Source organism: Oncorhynchus mykiss, chromosome 27 (genome assembly GCF_013265735.2).
Source record: "Oncorhynchus mykiss isolate Arlee chromosome 27, USDA_OmykA_1.1, whole genome shotgun sequence".
Taxonomy (NCBI): domain Eukaryota; kingdom Metazoa; phylum Chordata; class Actinopteri; order Salmoniformes; family Salmonidae; genus Oncorhynchus; species Oncorhynchus mykiss.
In genome coordinates this window covers 41,925,074-41,945,678 of record NC_048591.1, presented here as the reverse complement: position 1 = coordinate 41,945,678, position 20,605 = coordinate 41,925,074, and the positions used below count along the sequence as shown (strand labels likewise).

Genomic DNA, 20,605 nt, shown 5'->3' with positions numbered 1-20,605 from the left:
AAATTGTTTGTGTGTTGTTAAATACTTCTATTGTTATCACAATTCCTAGACCAGCACCACTGTCTTGCTTTAGTAGGAGTAGAGGACCAGCACCACTGTCTTGCTTTAGTAGGAGTAGAGGACCAGCACCACTGTCTTGCTTTAGTAGGAGTAGAGGACCAGACCACTGTCTTGCTTTAGTAGGAGTAGAGGACCAGCGCCACTGTCTTGCTTTAGTAATAGTAGAGGACCAGCGCCACTGTCTTGCTTTAGTAGGAGTAGAAGAACAGACCACTGTCTTGATTTAGTAGGAGTAGAGGACCAGCACCACTGTCTTGCTAGAGAACTAGTGTTACATAGAACACTGGTTGTTTTAGAAGGACTAGTGTTACGTAGAACACTGCTTATTTTAGAAGGACTAATGTTACATAGAACACTGCTTGCTTTAGAATGACTTGCTGATTTTTGGTTCAAAATAATTGCTTCATGGAGATGCCTTTCTATTCTAATGAAATGATGTATTCTCCCTGTCTTTGATTCCACAACCACCATTTTTTATTTTGTTTTGTGTTGTCCACTCCATCGGGTCCCTCTATCAGGGGCTCTCACCTGTTTTACCTCCATTACCAAAGAGACCCACAGTTGAAAAAGCCAACGGTGCCACTGCCATGTTCAACGCCGCCAACATGTTCCAGTACCAACAGGCCCTGGCCAACATGCAGTTTCAGCAGCAGTTTATCCCATCAGGTAGGCCTTGACTTCTCACCTTTCACCTCTCATCTCGCCGCGACCCCTGAAGTCAAGTCTCATACGGCTGACCTCCATTCACAAACCCAAATCCTTACCCATAAAACCTTTGGTTTCAGGCTCCTTACCCATAAAACCTTTGGTTTCAGGCTCCTTACCCATAAATGCCAAGAGAGTGCAAAGCTGTCATCAAGACAAATGGTGGCTACTTTGAAGAATCTAAAATCTAAAATATATTTTGATTTGTTTAGCACTTTTTTGGTTTCTACATGTTTCCATATGTGTTTTTTTTTCATAGCTGTGATGTTTTTACTATTATTCTACAATGTTAAAATAGTACACATTTAAAAAAAAACATTGAATGAGTAGGTGTGTCCAAACTTTTGACTGGTTCTGATTGGACTTTCATGTTGCAGTGTCCCTGGTGAAACACTAACACAAACAAACACACATATACACGAGAACACTGACACCACCCTGGTCCGACCCACATACAGCAGAACACTGACAGCACCCTGGTCCGACCCATATAAATCAGAACACTGGCACCACCCTGGTCCGACCCACATACACCAGAACACTGGCACCACCCTGGTCTGACCCACATACACCAGAACACTGGCACCACCCTGGCCTGACCCACATACACCAGAACACTGACACCACCCTGGTCCCACCCACATACACCAGAACACTGACACCACCCTGGTCCGATCCATATACACCAGAACACTGGCACCACCCTGGTCAGACCCACATACACCAGAAAACTGGCACCACCCTGACCCGACCCACATACACCAGAACACGGACACCACCCTGGTGAGACCCACATACACCAGAACATTGACACCTGGTCCGATCCACTTACACCAGTCTGACAACACTGGCACCACCCTAAGATGACAGCAAAGTCATCTTAAACTCTGTCTCACAGTCCTCTCACAGTCCTGGTATGTAAAAATAGCCGGCATGGATTGGGTCCAGTGAGTGTCACTGCTGGTTAAAAGTGGGAAGGTGTAGGGGCCCAGTGTTTTAGAATACCCAGGTCGATTTCTGTTCTCAGTCCATCCCTGCTGTCAAGCCACAGTGGTCCAAGTCCACACTGAGAGAAATGGATGAAGCTCGCCCATAACCCCTCTAGGCCATCCTTTACATAGGAGGAGTATTACAAGAGAGACAGTTTCCAGGCATGTCATTGATCTTGGACAAAGTTATTGGCTGATGTGACTAGTCATTCAACTTTTTCCCTTTTTAAGACGTACTTTTCCCCTGGATGCCTGGTGCTAAAAACGTAGGTCAATAGTGTTTACAAGCAACATTATCATAGCTACTGAAACACACATCAAACACACAACATCTGTCTGTGTGCTTTACGGTCTAGCTCTCTGTGTGTTTGTGTGCATTTAGTACCGACCATGATTCTATCTGTAAAGAGTGACCATTGTTAACAGTAATGATTATCATTCATGAATGATTAATGCCAGTAGAGGGGCTCCAGAGTGGTGCAGCGGTCTAAGACACTGTATCTCAGTGCAAGATGTGTCACTCCGCCCGTAGTGCGGCGCACAATTGGTCCAGCGTCGTCCGGGTTTGGCCGGGGTAGGGCCATCATTGTAAATAAGAATGTGTTCTTAACTGGCTTGCCTAGTTAAATAAAGGTGAAATATATATATATATATTTTTAAAGATGCAAGTTAAATAAGTCTTTCTTCACTGTGTGGTAGTTGATGTGTCACCTGTGTGATGCGTTTTAATGTACTGTATACTCTGTAACCATAACAACACTCCCTACCTCTGTGGACACTGTCTTGTAATGGGTTGTGTTGATTTCTTCTCTCCATCTCCTTTTCCAATCCACTTCCTGTTGCAATGCATGATGGGCAGGCTCGATATTGTGCATGACACCTGCAACAAGTGTTGGTAGGTGCCAGCTTTCCTTCCTGATTACCTTTCAGCCATTTCAGTCCCTCACATTCCATCTCATGCCATCAGGGCGGCCATTTTCCACTCTGAGACCAAGGGGGCCTCTCAGAAGTCCAAAGTAGCTTCATATCCTCGTCTCCTTCCCTTCATAAAGAGATAGATAAATGATAGATAGATAGATAAATAGGTTTTATTTACACATACAAATACTTACTTACAAGCCCTTATTAATAAACAATGCTGTTTTAAGAAAATAGAGATAAGAAAATATTTACTAAATAAACTTAAGCAATTAATACAAATAAATCAGAAGTAAAACAATAAAATAACAATTTTGAGGCTATATACAGGGGGTACCAGTACTGAGTCAATGTGTGGGTGTACAGGTTAGTCGAGTTAATTTGTACATGTAGGCAGGAGTAAAGTGACTATGCATGGATACATAACAGCAAGTAGCAGCAGTGTAAAATCAAATGGGGGGGGAATAGACTAGAGTGACTGGAGTCTTCGACAATATTTGGGGCCTTCCTCTGACACCGCCTAGTATATTGGTCCTGGATTACAGGAAGCTGGGCCGTATGCATTACCCTCTGTAGCGTGTTTGGACCATGATAGTTTGTTGGTGATGTGAACATCAAGGAACTTGAAACTCTCGACCCGCTCCACTATAGCCCCGTCGATGTGAATGGCAGCATGTTCAGCCCTCCTTTTTCTGTAGTCCACGGTCATCTCCTTTGTCTTGCTCATGTTGAGGGAGAGGTTGTTGTCCTGGCACCACACTGCCAGGTCTCTGACCTTCTCCCTATAGGTTGGTGATGGTGTTAGAGTCATGCAGGGCCACACAGTCGTGGGTGAACAAGGAGTACAGGAGGGGACGAAGCACGTACCCCTGAGTGGCCCCTGTGTTGATGATCAGCATGGCAGATGTGTTGTTGACTACCCTTACCATTGCAGTGCAGCTTTCATAAGATAATAAAACCATGAAAAATTAAACAAGTTAATACAAATATTGTTATATTATCTTCCCTGTCTTGTGTCCGCAATGAAGACAATACAGTATGAAGGAAGCAATACAATGTCACTTGGCCAGGTGTTGCCTGATGATGGAAAAGAGACAGGGACGTTGTTTTGGTGAGATGTGGCACAAAGTCTTGAAGCACTCTTTCAACTGCTGTCAATAAATATTCAGCAGGGATTCTTGACCGTCGAGACAATCCTTGTCTGTCAGGGAGAAAAACATTTTCATAGTTAGAAACTGTATTTTGTTGCATTATTTGTGTTTAAAAATGTTAATTCAGAGGAATTTTTAACCGGGAAATGATTTGTAATCTAATTAACATTTAGATTCACAGCTTGGAGATAAAAAATACAGAGCATTTAATTTTGTATTTCATACCCTGACAGAGTGGGACTGGACTGGATTGGGACAGACTGTGGGTTGCAGACAGGGTTAGTTGTAGTATTATTATTTTATTGGTGATGATGGTGGTGCTAAGATGTGTATTGTTATCGAAATATGAATGAAGTATGAAACATTTTGAAGTACATGTTGACCCCCAGCATCATAACATGTTATGACACGGTCATAACCATGTCCTGATATGTCATAACAGCTGACATAACTTTTCATAACCTGTTATAGTATGGTCATAACCTGTTATAGTATGGTCATAACCTGTTATAGTATGGTCATAACCTGTTATAGTATGGTCATAACCTGTTGTGACATTTATTGTGTTATTTTATAGCTAGTTTTGACACCTACATAAGTGTGTAAAAACACACAAAACCTACCACACAAGGCCAAACATTCCAGTACACCGTAGCCTACGTGTCAACAGTATGTTTATGTTATATAAAATTTTCTGATATTGACTTTATTCAATTATCGTTGTAATTGTGCACACGTTGATGTCAGACATGTACCTACCCCAAAGCTCTGTTGCTGATGACTGGGATGAATGCAGGAGCAGATTTCAGGAGCAGGACAAGACACCCTCTTTGTGACTGATGACTGATATAAGGGCATGTACGTGATAGGACTATCTGGCTTATATGATTATGATGTCATAATGCTTCTTGACAATGTCATAAAGTGTATTTTCTCAGTCCAAGTAAAGTGACACAGGATGGTCATAATGCTTCATGACAGTGTATTTTCTTAGTCCAAGTAAAGTGACACAGGATGGTCATAATGCTTCATGAAGTGTACTTTCTTAGTCCAAGTAAAGTGACACAGGATGGTCATAATGCTTCATGAAGTGTACTTTCTTAGTCCAAGTAAAGTGACACATGATGGTCATAATGCTTCATGAAGTGTATTTGCTTAGTCCAAGTAAAGTGACACAGGATGGTCATAATGCTTCATGAAGTGTACTTTCTTAGTCCAAGTAAAGTGACACAGGATGGTCATAATGCTTCATGAAGTGTACTTTCTTAGTCCAAGTAAAGTGACACAGGATGGTCATAATGCTTCATGAAGTGTACTTTCTTAGTCCAAGTAAAGTGACACAGGATGGTCATAATGCTTCATGAAGTGTACTTTCTTAGTCCAAGTAAAGTGACACATGATGGTCATAATGCGTCAGTGTATTTTCTACATATTATCGCATTTAAAAAAAATAACTGTACAGAATTCATTAAAACAACAACAACAACAACAAAGGACTTAATGAAACTAACTTTCAAAGGAAAGGAGACTTTTTTTGGCAGGGAAAATAATAATTTGAATAAATGACTCTTATATCGCTGTCATAACCAACCATAAAATAATTAAATATATGTCACAACAGGTATGAATATATGGAACATGACGGTGTTATGACCCTATTATGACAAGTTATGTCATGTTATGTCAGCTGTTATGACACATTATGACATGGTTATGACAATGTGAGTGTCAAGTAAAAGTGTTAGCGTTGTTTCCCCTGTTTCCCTGTGTGTCACCCCTATTGAATGTCACCGCTCTCGCTATGCATGATGTCACGTTGCTGAGGTTTGTCTGTCGTATGATGTGCCACATACAGTGCCTTCAGAATGTATTCATACCCCATGTTGTGTTGGATTTCCCCCAAACATAACGCTTTGTATTCAGGACAAAAAGTTATTTTCCTAGCCACATTTGTTGCAGTATTTAAGTGCCTTGTTGCCAACGGGATGCAAGTTTTGGAATAGTTTTATTCTTTACAGGATTCCTTCTTTTCACTCTGTCATTTTGGTTAGTATTGTGGAGTAACTACAATGTTGTTGATACATCCTGAGTTTCCTCTTATCACAATCATTAAACTCCGTAACTGTTTTAAAGTCACCATTGGCCTCATGGTGAAATCTCTGAGCAATTTCCTTCCTCTCCGGCAACTGAGTTAGGAAGGACACCAAAGTCTAACTAATAACTTAACCATTCTCAAAGCAATATTCTGCATCTGCTTTTTTTTTTATTTGTATACATCAACCAATCGGTGCCCTACTTTGCGAGGAATTTAAAAACCTCCCTGGTCATTGTGGTTGAATCTGTACATGAAGTTCACTGCTCAACTGAGGGACCTTACAGATAATTGTGTGTGTGGGGTACAGAGACGGAGTAGCTATTAAAAAATGATGTTAACCACTATTATTGAACACGGAACGAATCCATGCAACTTATAATGCTCCCGAGTGGTGCAGCGGTCTAAGGCACCGCATCTCAGTGCTAGCGAGGCGTCACTACAGTACCTGATTTGAATCCCGGCTGTATCACATCCGGCTGTGATTGGGAGTCCCATAGGGCAGCGCACAATTAGCCCAGCATCGTCGGGGTTTGGCCGGAGTAGGCCATCATTGTAAGTCAGAATTAGTTATTAACTGACTTGCCTGGTTCAATTCAAATCAAAAATGTATTTGTTAAGCACATTTTAATTCCTGAATGTATTTGTTAAGCACATTTTAATTCCTGAATGTATTTAGGATCGCCATAACAAAGGGGTTGAATACTTATTGACTCAAGACTTTTGAGCGTTTAATTTTTTTTATTCATTTCTATAAATAACTACAGGCAAAATTCCACTTTTACATTATAGGGTATAGGGTGTGTAGATCAGTGACACAAATTCTCAATTGAATTCATTTTAAATTCAGGCTGTAACACAACAAATGTGGAACAAGTGAAGGGGTATGAAAACTTTCTGAAGGCACTGTAGCTTGTGGCTGTAATAACCCACTCTGATCTACTCATTGTCCTGACCCTCATCCCAAACCTCAGTTACCCTGTCAGCTAACACCTTATCTAAAGGTCAGCTTAGAATATTGTATCAATGGCACTAGATCCTATTTATAGATAGTAAGAAATACACAAACAAATGGTTTTCTAATGGACAACATCAACACGATAGGTTTATAAGTGGTTAGAGGAAGAGCTGTAAATAAATACTTACCCAGTAACCTTTATAATAGAACAACACCTCGGGCCTGCTCCAGTTCATTTGTCTGTGTGATCTTTCTCTCCCTAAAGTACCCATGATGCACGGTGCTACGCCCGCCACTGTGTCTGCAGCCAACTCCTCTGCCACAAGTGTTCCCTTTGCAACCGCAACAGCCAATCAGGTTTGCCCCTCTTCCGCTTCCTCTGTCTCTGTCCACTTCTTGTGATGGAAGTACGTCACTTCCGGGTGACGTTTTGAGAGTACTGTGCCATAGGCTGTATCCTCCATCTTGTTGGTACTTATGATCACTCTATTGAATTGCAATGAATGGTCCTCAGAAGAGGAGGATGGATGCCATGGTAACGGATGACTAACTTCTAAACACACTTAGAACACTCAGTGTTGTTTTATTCGTAACACATATTGTTTTGAGTTCGTTTAAAATATGATTGATAGTGAATTTGGCACCGTCTGTAAGTGATGCAAGAAAAACGAAAATAGCCCATTGAGAGTTGTGTTGTAAAAGCGACATTTACAGTAAGGGTTGTTTTCTGTCTTCTCTCGTGTTCTTCCCCAGATTCCAATAATATCTACAGATCATCTTACGAGTCACAAGTATGTGACTCAGATGTAGAAGTCTCTACCAGAACAGTAAGACTCATTTTCATACCAATGTAGGTTCTTAACTTGACCCCTTTCTCACGGCAGAAAAATGTTCTCGCAGCAACAGAACATTTTTATTATTGTGTGGATTATAATTAATGACATTTTTTTTGTAAGGGGGTTGATAAAAAAAAATTGTAAGGGGGTTGATAAAAAAAAATTGTAAGGGGGTTGATAAAAAAAAATTGTAAGGGGGTTGATAAAAAAAAATTGCAAGGGGGTTGATAAAAAAAAATTGCAAGGGGGTTGATAAAAAAAAATTGCAAGGGGGTTGATAAAAAAAAATTGTAAGGGGGTTGATAAAAAAAATTGCAAGGGGGTTGATAAAAAAAAATTGTAAGGGGGTTGATAAAAAAAAATTGTAAGGGGGTTGATAAAAAAAAATTGTAAGGGGGTTGATAAAAAAAAATGTGTAAGGGGGTTGATAAAAAAAATTGCAAGGGGGTTGATAAAAAAAAATGTAAGGGGGTTGATAAAAAAAAAATTGTAAGGGTGTTGATAAAAAAAAATTGTAAGGGGGTTGATAAAAAAAAATTGTAAGGGGGTTGATAAAAAAAAAAATTGTAAGGGGGTTGATAAAAAAAAAAATTGTAAGGGGGTTGATACATTTTTTTGAAATTGCAAATTTTAGAAGCCTTTTTTTAAAACTTGAACATACTACACGTTTGCATTTTCTGCTGTGCAGGTGATCACATTTAGATCCTACATCTGTATGTCATTATGTCTATGCAATCTCTTTTGATTTGTTCTTCTATTCTTCTCTAATTGGTTATTTTATTTTCTATTCTGTTCTATTGTTTTCTCCTGCAGATGAAACTGGAGTGTGCGGGTGTTCCATCCGTCCCAGACAACAGTTCACCCTTCATGCCTGTAACCACAGAAATAGAATCTTTAGAATAGATTCTATTTCTATGCCTGTAAGCATAGAACTAGAATCTTTAGAATATATTCTATTTCTATGCCTGTAACATCCAGAACACCAGGAGACTCCAACCACCTGTAAACTGTAGTGGTTCTGACATGCATGCTACTCAAAGAGATCTGGTTTGTCATAAGGTGGTGAACGTGTGTATTCTACACACACCATAACGGACAACAGCACCACCTACACAGAGAGGAACTGTGTCATCTACAGAACATTACAGCCAGCCTTTATATCTGTGGAGGCGTCATCCATTAAAACACCGGACACACTTTGAATGTCAACACGAGGAGATAGTCACGCCCACTAGTTTGGTATGTCAGCAGACCAAGACTCTCTTTTATGTTATTTTCAGTTTGTTTTTCTGTAATTTATATGATTTTTTCATGGTTTACACAAAACAAAGTTGCACCTTGTATTTTAAACAAGAAGTGGAAATGACGAGGAATTGTAACTAATTGCCATATTGGACTGAAAGAATTGTGCACGGCTTGTTTGTAGATGATTTGGTTCTTTACAAGACCAACTTGGTTGAAATGGGTTAGTGGGCTTGGTGCCATAAGGACAGCTGAATGTTGTGGGTTTAGTACACCTTTGTGTTTTAAAACCCATCCCAGCTTTACTAGATATGTTGCAAGCTCCACTTAAAGTGCCATAGACTATGTACGTATATATCCCAAAAACATTGAGTGTTATGAGGTCATTATAGCCGTGTTAAAGTGTTATCCTGGGGAACGCCTTCAAAGTCTCTGATGTCTCTAGTGTCCTTGTTCCGTGAATGTTTGTCTACAGTTTGACGTCATTAACAGATGAACCATTCATGGTCTTTGCCTCTTGGGTACGCAGTTACCCACCTTAGGCTGTTTGGGTTACCTCTGGACTTCTTTTAATTTGCCTTGACCTTAGATTCCACGGTGTGAGTCAGACAGAGAAGGGGTATTGGTTCTGTTAGGACCCAGTCCTCTCTGGGTATAAAGTCTATAGACTATAGTTGGTTCTGTTAGGACCTGGTCCTCTCTGTCTCTGGGTATAAAGTCTATAGACTCTAGTTGGTTATGTTAGGACCTGGTCCTCTCTGTCTCTGGGTATAAAGACTATAGACTCTAGTTGGTTCTGTTAGGACCTGGTTCTCTCTGTCTCTGGATATAAAGGCAATATACTCTAGTTAGTTCTGTTAGGACTTGGCCCTCTCTGTCTCTGGGAATAAAATCCATAGACTCTAGTTGGTTCTGTTAGGACCTGGTCTTCTCTGTCTCTTGGTATAAAGGATATAGACTCTAGTTGGTTCTGTTAGGACCCAGTCCTCTCTGGGTATAAAGTCTATAGACTCTAGTTGGTTATGTTAGGACCTGGTCCTCTTTGTCTCTGAGTATAAAGTCTATAGACTAGTTGGTTCTGTTAGGACCTGGTCTTCTCTATGTATAAAGTCTATAGACTCTAGTTGGTTCTGTTAGGACCCAGTCCTCTCTGAGTATAAAGTCTATAGACTCTAGTTGGTTCTGTTAGGACCCAGTCCTCTCTGGGTATAAAGTCTATAGACTCTAGTTGGTTCTGTTAGGACCTGGTCTTCTCTGTCTCTGGGTATAAAGGCTATAGACTCTAGTTGGTTCTGTTAGGACCTGGTCCTCTCTGGGTATAAAGTCTATAGACTCTAGTTGGTTCTGTTAGGACCTGGTCTTCTCTGTCTCTGGGTATAAAGGCTATAGACTCTAGTTGGTTCTGTTAGGACCTGGTCCTCTCTGGGTATAAAGTCTATAGACTCTAGTTGGTTCTGTTAGGACCTGGTCCTCTCTGTCTCTGAGTATAAAGTCTATAGACTCTAGTTGGTTCTGTTAGGCCCCAGTCCTCTTTGACTCTGAGTATAAAGTCCATAGACTCTAGTTGGTTCTGCTAGGACCTGGTCCTCTCTGGGAATAAAGTCTATAGACTCTAGTTGGTTCTGTTAGGACCTTGTCCTCTCTGTCTCTGGGTATAAAGTCTATAGACTCTAGTTGGTTCTGTTAGGACCTGGTCCTCTCTGTCTCTGGGTATAAAGTCTATAGACTCTAGTTGGTTCTGTTAGGACCTGGTCTTCTCTGTCTCTGAGTATAAAGTCTATATACTCTAGTTGGTTCTGTTAGGCCCCAGTCCTCTTTGTCTCTGAGTATAAAGTCTATAGACTCTAGTTGGTTCTGTTAGGACCTGGTCCTCTCTGTCTCCGGGTATAAAGTCTATAGACTCTTGTTGGTTTTGTTAGGACCCAGTCCTCTCTGTCTCTGGGTAAAAAGTCTATAGACTCTAGTTGGTTCTGTTAGGACCCAGTCCTCTCTGGGTATAAAGTCTATAGAGTCTAGTTGGTTCTGTTAGGACCCAGTCCTCTCTGGGTATAAAGTCTATAGAGTCTACTTGGTTAGGTATGTTAGGACCTGGTCCTCTCTGAGTATGAAGTCTATAGACTCTAGTTGGTTCTGTTAGGACCCAATCCTCTCTGTCTCTGGGTATAAAGTCTATGGACTCTAGTTGGTTCTGTTAGGACCCAGTCCTCTCTGAGTATAAAGTCTATAGACTCTAGTTGGTTCTGTTAGGACCTGGTCCTCTCTGGGTATGAAGTCTATAGTCTCTAGTTGGTTCTGTTAGGACCTTGTCCTCTCTGTCTCTGGGTATAAAGTCTATAGACTCTAGTTGGTTCTGTTAGGACCTGGTCCTCTCTGTCTCTGGGTATAAAGTCTATAGACTCTAGTTGGTTCTGTTAGGACCTGGTCCTCTCTGTCTCTGAGTATAAAGTCTATAGACTCTAGTTGGTTCTGTTAGGACCTGGTCCTCTCTGGGTATAAAGTCTATAGAGTCTACTTGGTTAGGTATGTTAGGACCTGGTCCTCTCTGTCTCTGGGTATAAAGTCTATAGACTCTAGTTGGTTCTGTTAGGACCTGGTCCTCTCTGTCTCTGAGTATAAAGTCTATAGACTCTAGTTGGTTCTGTTAGGACCCAGTCCTCTCTGTCTCTGGGTATAAAGTCTACGGACTCTAGTTGGTTCTGTTAGGACCCAGTCCTCTCTGTCTCTGGGTATAAAGTCTATAGACTCTAGTTGGTTCTGTTAGGACCCAGTCCTCTCTGAGTATAAAGTCTATAGACTCTAGTTGGTTCTGTTAGGACCTGGTCCTCTCTGGGTATGAAGTCTATAGTCTCTAGTTGGTTCTGTTAGGACCTTGTCCTCTCTGTCTCTGGGTATAAAGTCTATAGACTCTAGTTGGTTCTGTTAGGACCTGGTCCTCTCTGTCTCTGGGTATAAAGTCTATAGACTCTAGTTGGTTCTGTTAGGACCTGGTCCTCTCTGTCTCTGAGTATAAAGTCTATAGACTCTAGTTGGTTCTGTTAGGACCTGGTCCTCTCTGTCTCTGGGTATAAAGTCTATAGACTCTTGTTGGTTTTGTTAGGACCCAGTCCTCTCTGTCTCTGGGTAAAAAGTCTATAGACTCTAGTTGGTTCTGTTAGGACCCAGTCCTCTCTGTCTCTGGGTATAAAGTCTATAGACTATAGTTGGTTCTGTTAGGACCTGGTCCTCTCTGTCTCTGGGTATAAAGTCTAAAGACTCTAGTTGCTTCTGTTAGGACCTGGTCCTCTCTGTCTCTGGGTATGAAGTCTATAGACTCTAGTTGGTTCTGTTAGGGCCTGGTCCTCTCTGTCTCTGGGTATAAAGGCTATAGACTCTAGTTGGTTCTGTTAGGACCCAGTCCTCTCTGGGTATAAAGGCTATAGACTTTAGTTGGTTCTGTTAGGACCCAGTCCTCTCTGTCTCTGAGTATAAAGTTTATAGACTGTAAAGGCTTAATGAATGGGGCTTTGGCCCTGGACCCAATATTATGCCAAAAGTCTCACTTGTGACGAAGAAGGGGTGGAGACTGTGAAAAAGGAAGGATAGAATGAAGAACTCCTGAAAGTTGCGTGTTAAACCAAACGGCTGAGTGGAGTGAGGAGCACTTTCCAAGAGTTACAGGGTGGCTTATGGTTGATTTGTTCTAACATGGTGTGGTTTTCATTTTATTATAATTAATTTAATGATTTTTTTTAATTGTATGTTTTATTAAGTGCAGTTTATATGGTCTATGATATGTGAGAGAACTTGTGAAGACACATTATGTGTATTTTAATGTGTGATAGTATGGATGCTTTTGGATAGATACAGTCAAATGTTTTTCTGGTATTTTTCTTCTGTGTTCTGTGTTGACATATGTGGGTGCACTAGTGGAGCTCTGTTCAGCAAATGTGTGGGGCCAAAATCACAAATGAAGTTGTGTATGGACAAGAGGGGGGTGAGTGTAAATTTGTGTATGGAAGCGTGGGGGAGTGTAGATTGTGTTTTGGTTTATTAAACCCTCATGCTTCTGCATGCCTTGTATGAAAAGACATGGTATGGAAGAGCTTGACCTGATTGTATTACTCATCCAAAGCCTTAGAAAACACCACGAGGTCGGCACAATGCAACAAGCCATTTCAAATCGTCCTCTTGCCTAACCCTTGCTGTTTTGTCGCCACACAAAGCTTTCGTGGTATATATGATTGTTGTCTTTCACTCTAAACATGTATTTCTTGTTGAGTTAGTTTTTTTCAAGAAGATTAATGTCTTATTTTATTTTGTTTAAATGCACGGATTACATTTTTTATATTTAGTTAAAGGAGTTTTGTCTTACTAGATTTTACCCGTAACTTTTGTAGGATTCTGAATAGTAGGTAATATGTGTGTGTTTTGTGTTCTTCATACCATATTTTAGTTTTCTGAAATTTCCTGTAATGTTGATTTGAATATTTACTGTAGTGTTATGATTGTAAACTGAATGATTTTTATTTTCTGTGAACTCTTAAGAATTATTTTAATTTCTTGTCTGTTTGAGTTCCTTGAACAAAGATATTTTGTGTGGGTATCTGACTTTGAGGAAATACTAGGAGAGTGAGAGGCTTGCTGTGACAACACTCACTGACAGTGGAGTATTATTTGAATGATCGTCTGGTTTGTAACTAGTCACTCTTATAAGGAAAAAAATATTATAAAAAAATCTAATTCTTAGATGTGTAGGTTTAAAAAAAAAAAAAACATTTTCTACTGTATTCTCTTCAAATAGTAACTATTGTTTGAATATTTGTAATCTCCCTGGATGTCAGGCCATGTTGAAAATATAGCTGCATATTTGATCACTCTTAGGGGGCGTTACAGTTGAGGTCAGGGGTCGGAGGCGGGTCGAGCATGGAGTACGCACACTGATCTCTTTACTTAGCCACAAACAAGCAAGGGAAAACCTACAGGGCTGTGGAAAAGTATTTTGCCCAATTCTGATTTTCTCGATTTTTGCATATATTTGATACTGAATGTTATCAGATCTTCAACCAAAACCTAATATTAGATAAAGAGAACCTGCGTTTACAAATAACAACAAGAATGGATACTTATTCTATTTTATTAACAAGGTTATGCAACACCCAAATCCCCTGTGTGAAAAAACGAATTGCCCCCTCACGCTCAATTACTGGTTGTGCCACCTTTAGCTGCAATGACTGCAACCAAACACTTCCTGTAGCTGTTGACCAGTCCCTCACGTTGCTGTGGAGGTATTTTCACTCTTACATGCATGAATGACCACTTTAACTCAACAACATTTGTGGGTTTTCAAGCATTAACTGTCGTTTCAAGTCCGGCAACAACATCTCAATAGGGATTAGGTCTGGACTTTGACTAGGCCAAATTTGTTGCTTTTTTTACCATTTTCATGTAAACAATTGTGCGTTTTGGATCATTGCCTTGCTGCATGACCCCGCTCGCTTCATGTTCAGCTTACAGACGAATGGCCTGACATTCGCCTGAAGAAATCTCTGATACAGAGCAGAATTAATGGTTCCTTCCATTAATAACTTTTCATGTTCAAAACTGTGCACTCTCCTCAAACAATAGCATGGTATTCTTTCACTGTAATAGCTACTGTAAATTGGACAGTGCAGTTAGATTAACAATAATTTAAGCATTCTGCCAATATCAGATATATCTATGTCCTGGGAAATTTTCTTGCTAGTTATAACCTCATGCTAATCGCATTAGCCTACGTTAGCTCAACCGTCCTGTGGAAGGGACATCGATCCCGAAGAAGTTTTAAGGCAAGTTGTCCAGGTCCTGAGGCAGCAAAGCATCCCCAAACCATCACACTACCACCACCATGCTTGACCATTGGTATAAGGTTCTTACTGTGGAATGCAGTGTTTGGTTTTAACCAGGCATAATGGAAAAAGCTGGGTCCTGCAGCAAGACAATGATCCAAAACACACAATCAAGTCTACATGAAAATGGCTAAAAAGCAACACGTTTTGGAATGGCCTAGTCCAGACTTAATCCCAATTGAGATGTTGTGGCAGGACTTGAAACGACAGTTCCTGCTTGAAAACCCACAAATGTGGCTGAGTTAAAGCAGTTCTGCATGGGAGAGTGGGCCAAACTTCCTCCCCAGCGACGTGAGAAACTAATCAACATCTACAGGAAGTGTTTGGTTGGAGTCATTTTTATTTCATTAAAAAATATATGTTTATTTTATTTAACTAGGCATGTCAGTTAATAATAAGAAGAAATGGTTATTTACAATGACAGCCTACCCCGGCCAAACCCGGACGATGCTGGGCCAATTATGCACCGCCATATGGAACTCCCAATCATGACTGGATGTGATACAGCCTGGTCATTGCAGCTAAAGGTGGAACAACCAATTATTGAGTGTAAGGGGGCAATTAATTTTTCACACAGAGGCATTGGGTGTTACAGAACTTTGTTTATGAAATATATATGTAAATATTGTGATATTTGTTCACTCAGTTTCTCTTGATCTAATATTCGTTTTTTTGTTGAAGATCTGATAACATTCAATATCAAAAATATGCAAAAGTGGAGAATGTTTTTGTTTTTTTAAAGGGGCAAATACTTTTTCACAGCATTGTAGGTGAAGAAGGTTGACTTTCTTGCACTTCTGTACATAGTCAAAAAAGAGAGAATCATGTATAAAATCTAGATCTTATTTTGAATAAAAAATATCTATAACAACAATACATTTTGCTAGGATCATTTAAAAAAAAAGAATGAAAGGCTGAATTAAACTGCTTGTATAAAGTGGCACAAGAGTTCTCACTCTGTAGCCCTTTCGGAAAAAGGCAATGTGTTGCTCTTCGTTTTTGCCAGCGGCTTTTAGTTTGTCAGGAAACCTTCAGATTAAGATGTTAACCTCTGGAGAAAAGGGCCTGACTGGCTTTGTCCGGTTTCATGGCAACGTTCTTCCAGGCCCAACCAATCAAAACAAGTCCTGTTTTAGCCAGAAAGGAACGCATGTTAAAGGAACAAAACATATACCTTTGGAAAAGAACTACTTCACAACAGAGTAATATTGAATAAGTCAGTATGTTACACAGCATTTACAGTATACAGTATAATATCAATGTAATGGACTAAAATAAAATCAACAAAAAAACAAAACAGTGGTTTACTAAATAGACTAAGAATATACTCATTTCAAGAGTTATAACTCCTACAGGACATACAGTACATACAACAGAAACACAATAGCTGTCAGTGTGTCTCTTTCTGTTTAGAAGCTATGCTTCTGGTTGATGAAATGGACAGAAACGTACAAGCAGTTTGCCAGGTAAACTATAGGGAACCTATAAACAGTTTTCTGTGTTACTCACGGGCTTCAACGTTAGTCCAAACCTTGACGTGACTTTTCATCTGTCCCGAGCATATGCCTGATGTTATAATATGATGTAATCTGAGCTTTACGTTTTCTCAGCTTGTAGTGCTAAAACGATGTATTCTGTCTTCTGCTGCCGTTTGGTCTCTGCTTATTTTATTGTTCAGAGCCCCCTGAAAGTATTTGTGCCATGTGGCCAGATGTCCACCATAAAGCACATGTTATGTAAGCACTGATCTAAAGCCACAATCTAAAGCCATAATATATTTTCCATATAAATGAATCAATGTTGAGCAGTATTCATAAGAGTGAAGGAGCATGATTGGTTAGCCAGGGGAATTTTTTGGTCTCCCGTTTATAAAGCTGGTCTTAACAAAGTTGAGTGATTGATGAAGATGCACTGTGCTAACTTGGAAATAATTATTTGACTGGCAATGGCTATCATGTGGGAATCCTTTCACCGGGCTTCAATGGCTATTCCGTGGGAATCCCCTCATAGGACTACAACGGCTGTTATGTTGGAATCCTTTCATAGGACTTCAACGACTGTTATGTTGGAATCCTTTCACCAGGGTTCTAATGTTGGAATCCTGTCACCAGGGTTCTATCATGTGGGAATCCTTTCACCAGGCTTCTATCATGTGGGAATCCTTTTACCAGGCTTCTATCATGTGGGAATCCTGTCACAAGGCTTCTATCATGTGGGAATCCTTTCACCAGGCTTCTATCATGTGGGAATCCTGTCACCAGGCTTCTATCATGTGGGAATCCTTTCACCAGGCTTCTATCATGTGGGAATCCTTTCACCAGGCTTCTATCATGTGGGAATCCTTTCACCAGGGTTCTATCATGTGGGAATCCTTTCACCACGGTTCTATCATGTGGGATCCTTTCACCAGGGTTCTATCATGTGGGAATCCTGTCACCATGCTTCAACGGCTGTCATGTGGGAATCCTGTCACCAGGGTTCTATCATGTGTGAACCCTGTCACCAGGGTTCTATCATGTGTGAATCCTGCCACCAGGGTTCTATCATGTGGGAATCCTGTCACCGGGGTTCTATCATGTGGGAATCCTGTCACCAGGGTTCTATCATGTGGGAATCCTGTCACCAGGGTTCTGTCACCCGGGTTCATTCATGTGTGAATCCTTTCACAAGGGTTCTATCATTATAATGTTGCGAATCCTGTCACGAGGATTCTATCATGTGTGAATCATATCACCAGGGTTCTATCATGTATGAATCCTGTCACCAGGGTTCTATATCATGTGTGAATCATTTCACCAGGGTTCTATCATTATCATGTGTGAATCTTGTCACCAGGGTTCTATCATGTGTCAATCCTGTCACCAGGGTTCTATCATGTGTGAATCCTGTCACCAGGGTTCTATATCATGTGTGAATCCTTTCACCAGGGTTCTATCATTATCATGTGTGAATCTTGTCACCAGGGTTCTATCATGTGTCAATCCTGTCACCAGGGTTCTATCATGTGTGAATCCTGTCACCAGGGTTCTATATCATGTGTGAATCCTGTCACCAGGGTTCTATATCATGTGTGAATCCTGTCACCAGGGTTCTATATCATGTGTGAATCCTGTCACCAGGGTTCTATATCATGTGTGAATCCTGTCACCAGGGTTCTATCATGTATGAATCCTGTCACCAGGGTTCTATATCATGTATGAATCCTGTCACCAGGGTTCTATATCATGTGTGAATCCTGTCACCAGGGTTCTATATCATGTATGAATCCTGTCACCAGGGTTCTATATCATGTGTCAATCCTGTCACCAGGGTTCTATATCATGTATGAATCCTGTCACCAGGGTTCTATATCATGTATGAATCCTGTCACCAGGGTTCTATATCATGTGTGAATCCTGTCACCAGGGTTCTATATCATGTGTGAATCCTGTCACCAGGGTTCTATATCATGTATGAATCCTGTCACCAGGGTTCTATATCATGTGTGAATCCTGTCACCAGGGTTCTATATCATGTGTGAATCCTGTCACCAGGGTTCTATATCATGTGTGAATCCTGTCACCAGGGTTCTATATCATGTGTGAATCCTTTCACCAGGGTTCTATATCATGTGTGAATCCTGTCACCAGGGTTCTATATCATGTATGAATCCTGTCACCAGGGTTCTATATCATGTGTGAATCCTGTCACCAGGGTTCTATATCATGTGTGAATCCTGTCACCAGGGTTCTATATCATGTGTGAATCCTGTCACCAGGGTTCTATATCATGTGTGAATCCTGTCACCAGGGTTCTATATCATGTGTGAATCCTGTCACCAGGGTTCTATATCATGTGTGAATCCTGTCTCCAATGTTCTGATGCTTTATATGATTCTTGCTGTTAAATATTTAAAAAAAAATAAAAAATAAAAAAATACATCAAATCCAATAAAAGTGATTTTGCTCCACAAGCGTGATCTCCAATTTCTTCTATGGACCCAGTTTCTATTATTATGGTAATGACAGTATATTATATTTCTTCAAGCCAGAGAACAGCTCCATACAATTATCATACTGCAAAAACCCTCATAGGTTTCAATTGTAGAATATGACAAACTCATCTCCCTCATCTCCCTAAAATTTGATTTAAAAAGTGACAGAGACCGGATGGAAAAGTGAATAATGCCACTGGGTGGTGTGAAGAATGCATAAGGCTGTGTTGTCAAGGGCAACGGAGCAAAACTCTTTTCAATTTCATGCATATTTCCCCTCTGACTATTTTAATTAGTTTTTCTATTTGAAGATCCTTTAAATCAAGATGTAATAACGGTCAAAAAGACTTCTTTGTAAATTACATACATCATCTGTAGGAGTTTAAATATATTTATGTGATTTAGCACCAACATAATTTGATGTATCATTAAAAATAAAACAAATGTGATAACTTAGCTGACTTTAATAACTAAATAAAACAGAGATGATAACTTACTTTAATAACTAAATAAAACAGAGGTGATAACTTACTTTAATAACAAAATAAAACAGAGGTGATAACTTACTTTAATAACTAAATAAAACAGAGGTGATAACTTACTTTAATAACTAAATAAAACAGAGGTGATAACTTACTTTAATAACAAAATAAAACAGAGGTGATAACTTACTTTAATAACAAAATAAAACAGAGGTGATAACTTACTTTAATAACTAAATAAAACAGAGGTGATAACTTACTTTAATAACAAAATAAAACAGAGGTGATAACTTACTTTAATAACAAAATAAAACAGAGGTGATAACTTACTTTAATAACTAAATAAAACAGAGGTGATAACTTACTTTAATAACTAAATAAAACAGAGGTGATAACTTACTTTAATAACTAAATAAAACAGAGGTGATAACTTACTTTAATAACAAAATAAAACAGAGGTGATAACTTACTTTAATAACAAAATAAAACAGAGGTGATAACTTACTTTAATAACAAAATAAAACAGAGGTGATAACTTACTTTAATAACAAAATAAAACAGAGGTGATAACTTACTTTAATAACTAAATAAAACAGAGGTGATAACTTACTTTAATAACAAAATAAAACAGAGGTGATAACTTACTTTAATAACAAAATAAAACAGAGGTGATAACTTACTTTAATAACTAAATAAAACAGAGGTGATAACTTACTTTAATAACTAAATAAAACAGAGGTGATAACTTACTTTAATAACTAAATAAAACAGAGGTGATAACTTACTTTAATAACTAAATAAAACAGAGGTGATAACTTACTTTAATAACTAAATAAAACAGAGGTGATAACTTACTTTAATAACTAAATAAAACAGAGGTGATAACTTACTTTAATAACTAAATAAAACAGAGGTGATAACTTACTTTAATAACAAAATAAAACAGAGGTGATAACTTACTTTAATAACAAAATAAAACAGAGGTGATAACTTACTTTAATAACTAAATAAAACAGAGGTGATAACTTACTTTAATAACTAAATAAAACAGAGATGATAACTTACTTTAATAACAAAATAAAACAGAGGTGATAACTTACTTTAATAACAAAATAAAACAGAGGTGATAACTTACTTTAATAACAAAATAAAACAGAGGTGATAACTTACTTTAATAACAAAATAAAACAGAGGTGATAACTTACTTTAATAACTAAATAAAACAGAGGTGATAACTTACTTTAATAACTAAATAAAACAGAGGTGATAACTTACTTTAATAACTAAATAAAACAGAGGTGATAACTTACTTTAATAACTAAATAAAACAGAGGT

General features: G+C 39.1%; 1 protein-coding gene across 9 annotated transcripts in view; it reads left to right on the top strand.

The window, feature by feature from the left end:
• Positions 1 to 18,762, top strand: part of LOC110508063 (muscleblind-like protein 1) — a 180,248-nt gene extending 161,486 nt beyond the window's left edge. For 4 of the 9 annotated variants that reach the window (XM_036965209.1, XM_036965205.1, XM_036965206.1 and 1 more), the window contains 6 exons: positions 579 to 726; positions 2,614 to 2,649; positions 4,057 to 4,101; positions 7,139 to 7,230; positions 7,627 to 7,700; positions 8,523 to 18,762. In XM_036965209.1, the coding sequence (XP_036821104.1) occupies positions 579 to 726; positions 2,614 to 2,649; positions 4,057 to 4,101; positions 7,139 to 7,230; positions 7,627 to 7,683 (378 nt within the window). In that variant the 3' untranslated portion in view covers positions 7,684 to 7,700; positions 8,523 to 18,762. Of the gene's footprint in view, positions 1 to 578; positions 727 to 2,613; positions 2,650 to 4,056; positions 4,102 to 7,138; positions 7,231 to 7,626; positions 7,701 to 8,522 lie in introns of those variants that run through there. The other 5 variants (XM_036965211.1, XM_036965207.1, XM_036965210.1 and 2 more) reach the window with 4 other exon arrangements.
• The last annotated feature ends 1,843 nt before the right edge of the window (positions 18,763 to 20,605 follow it).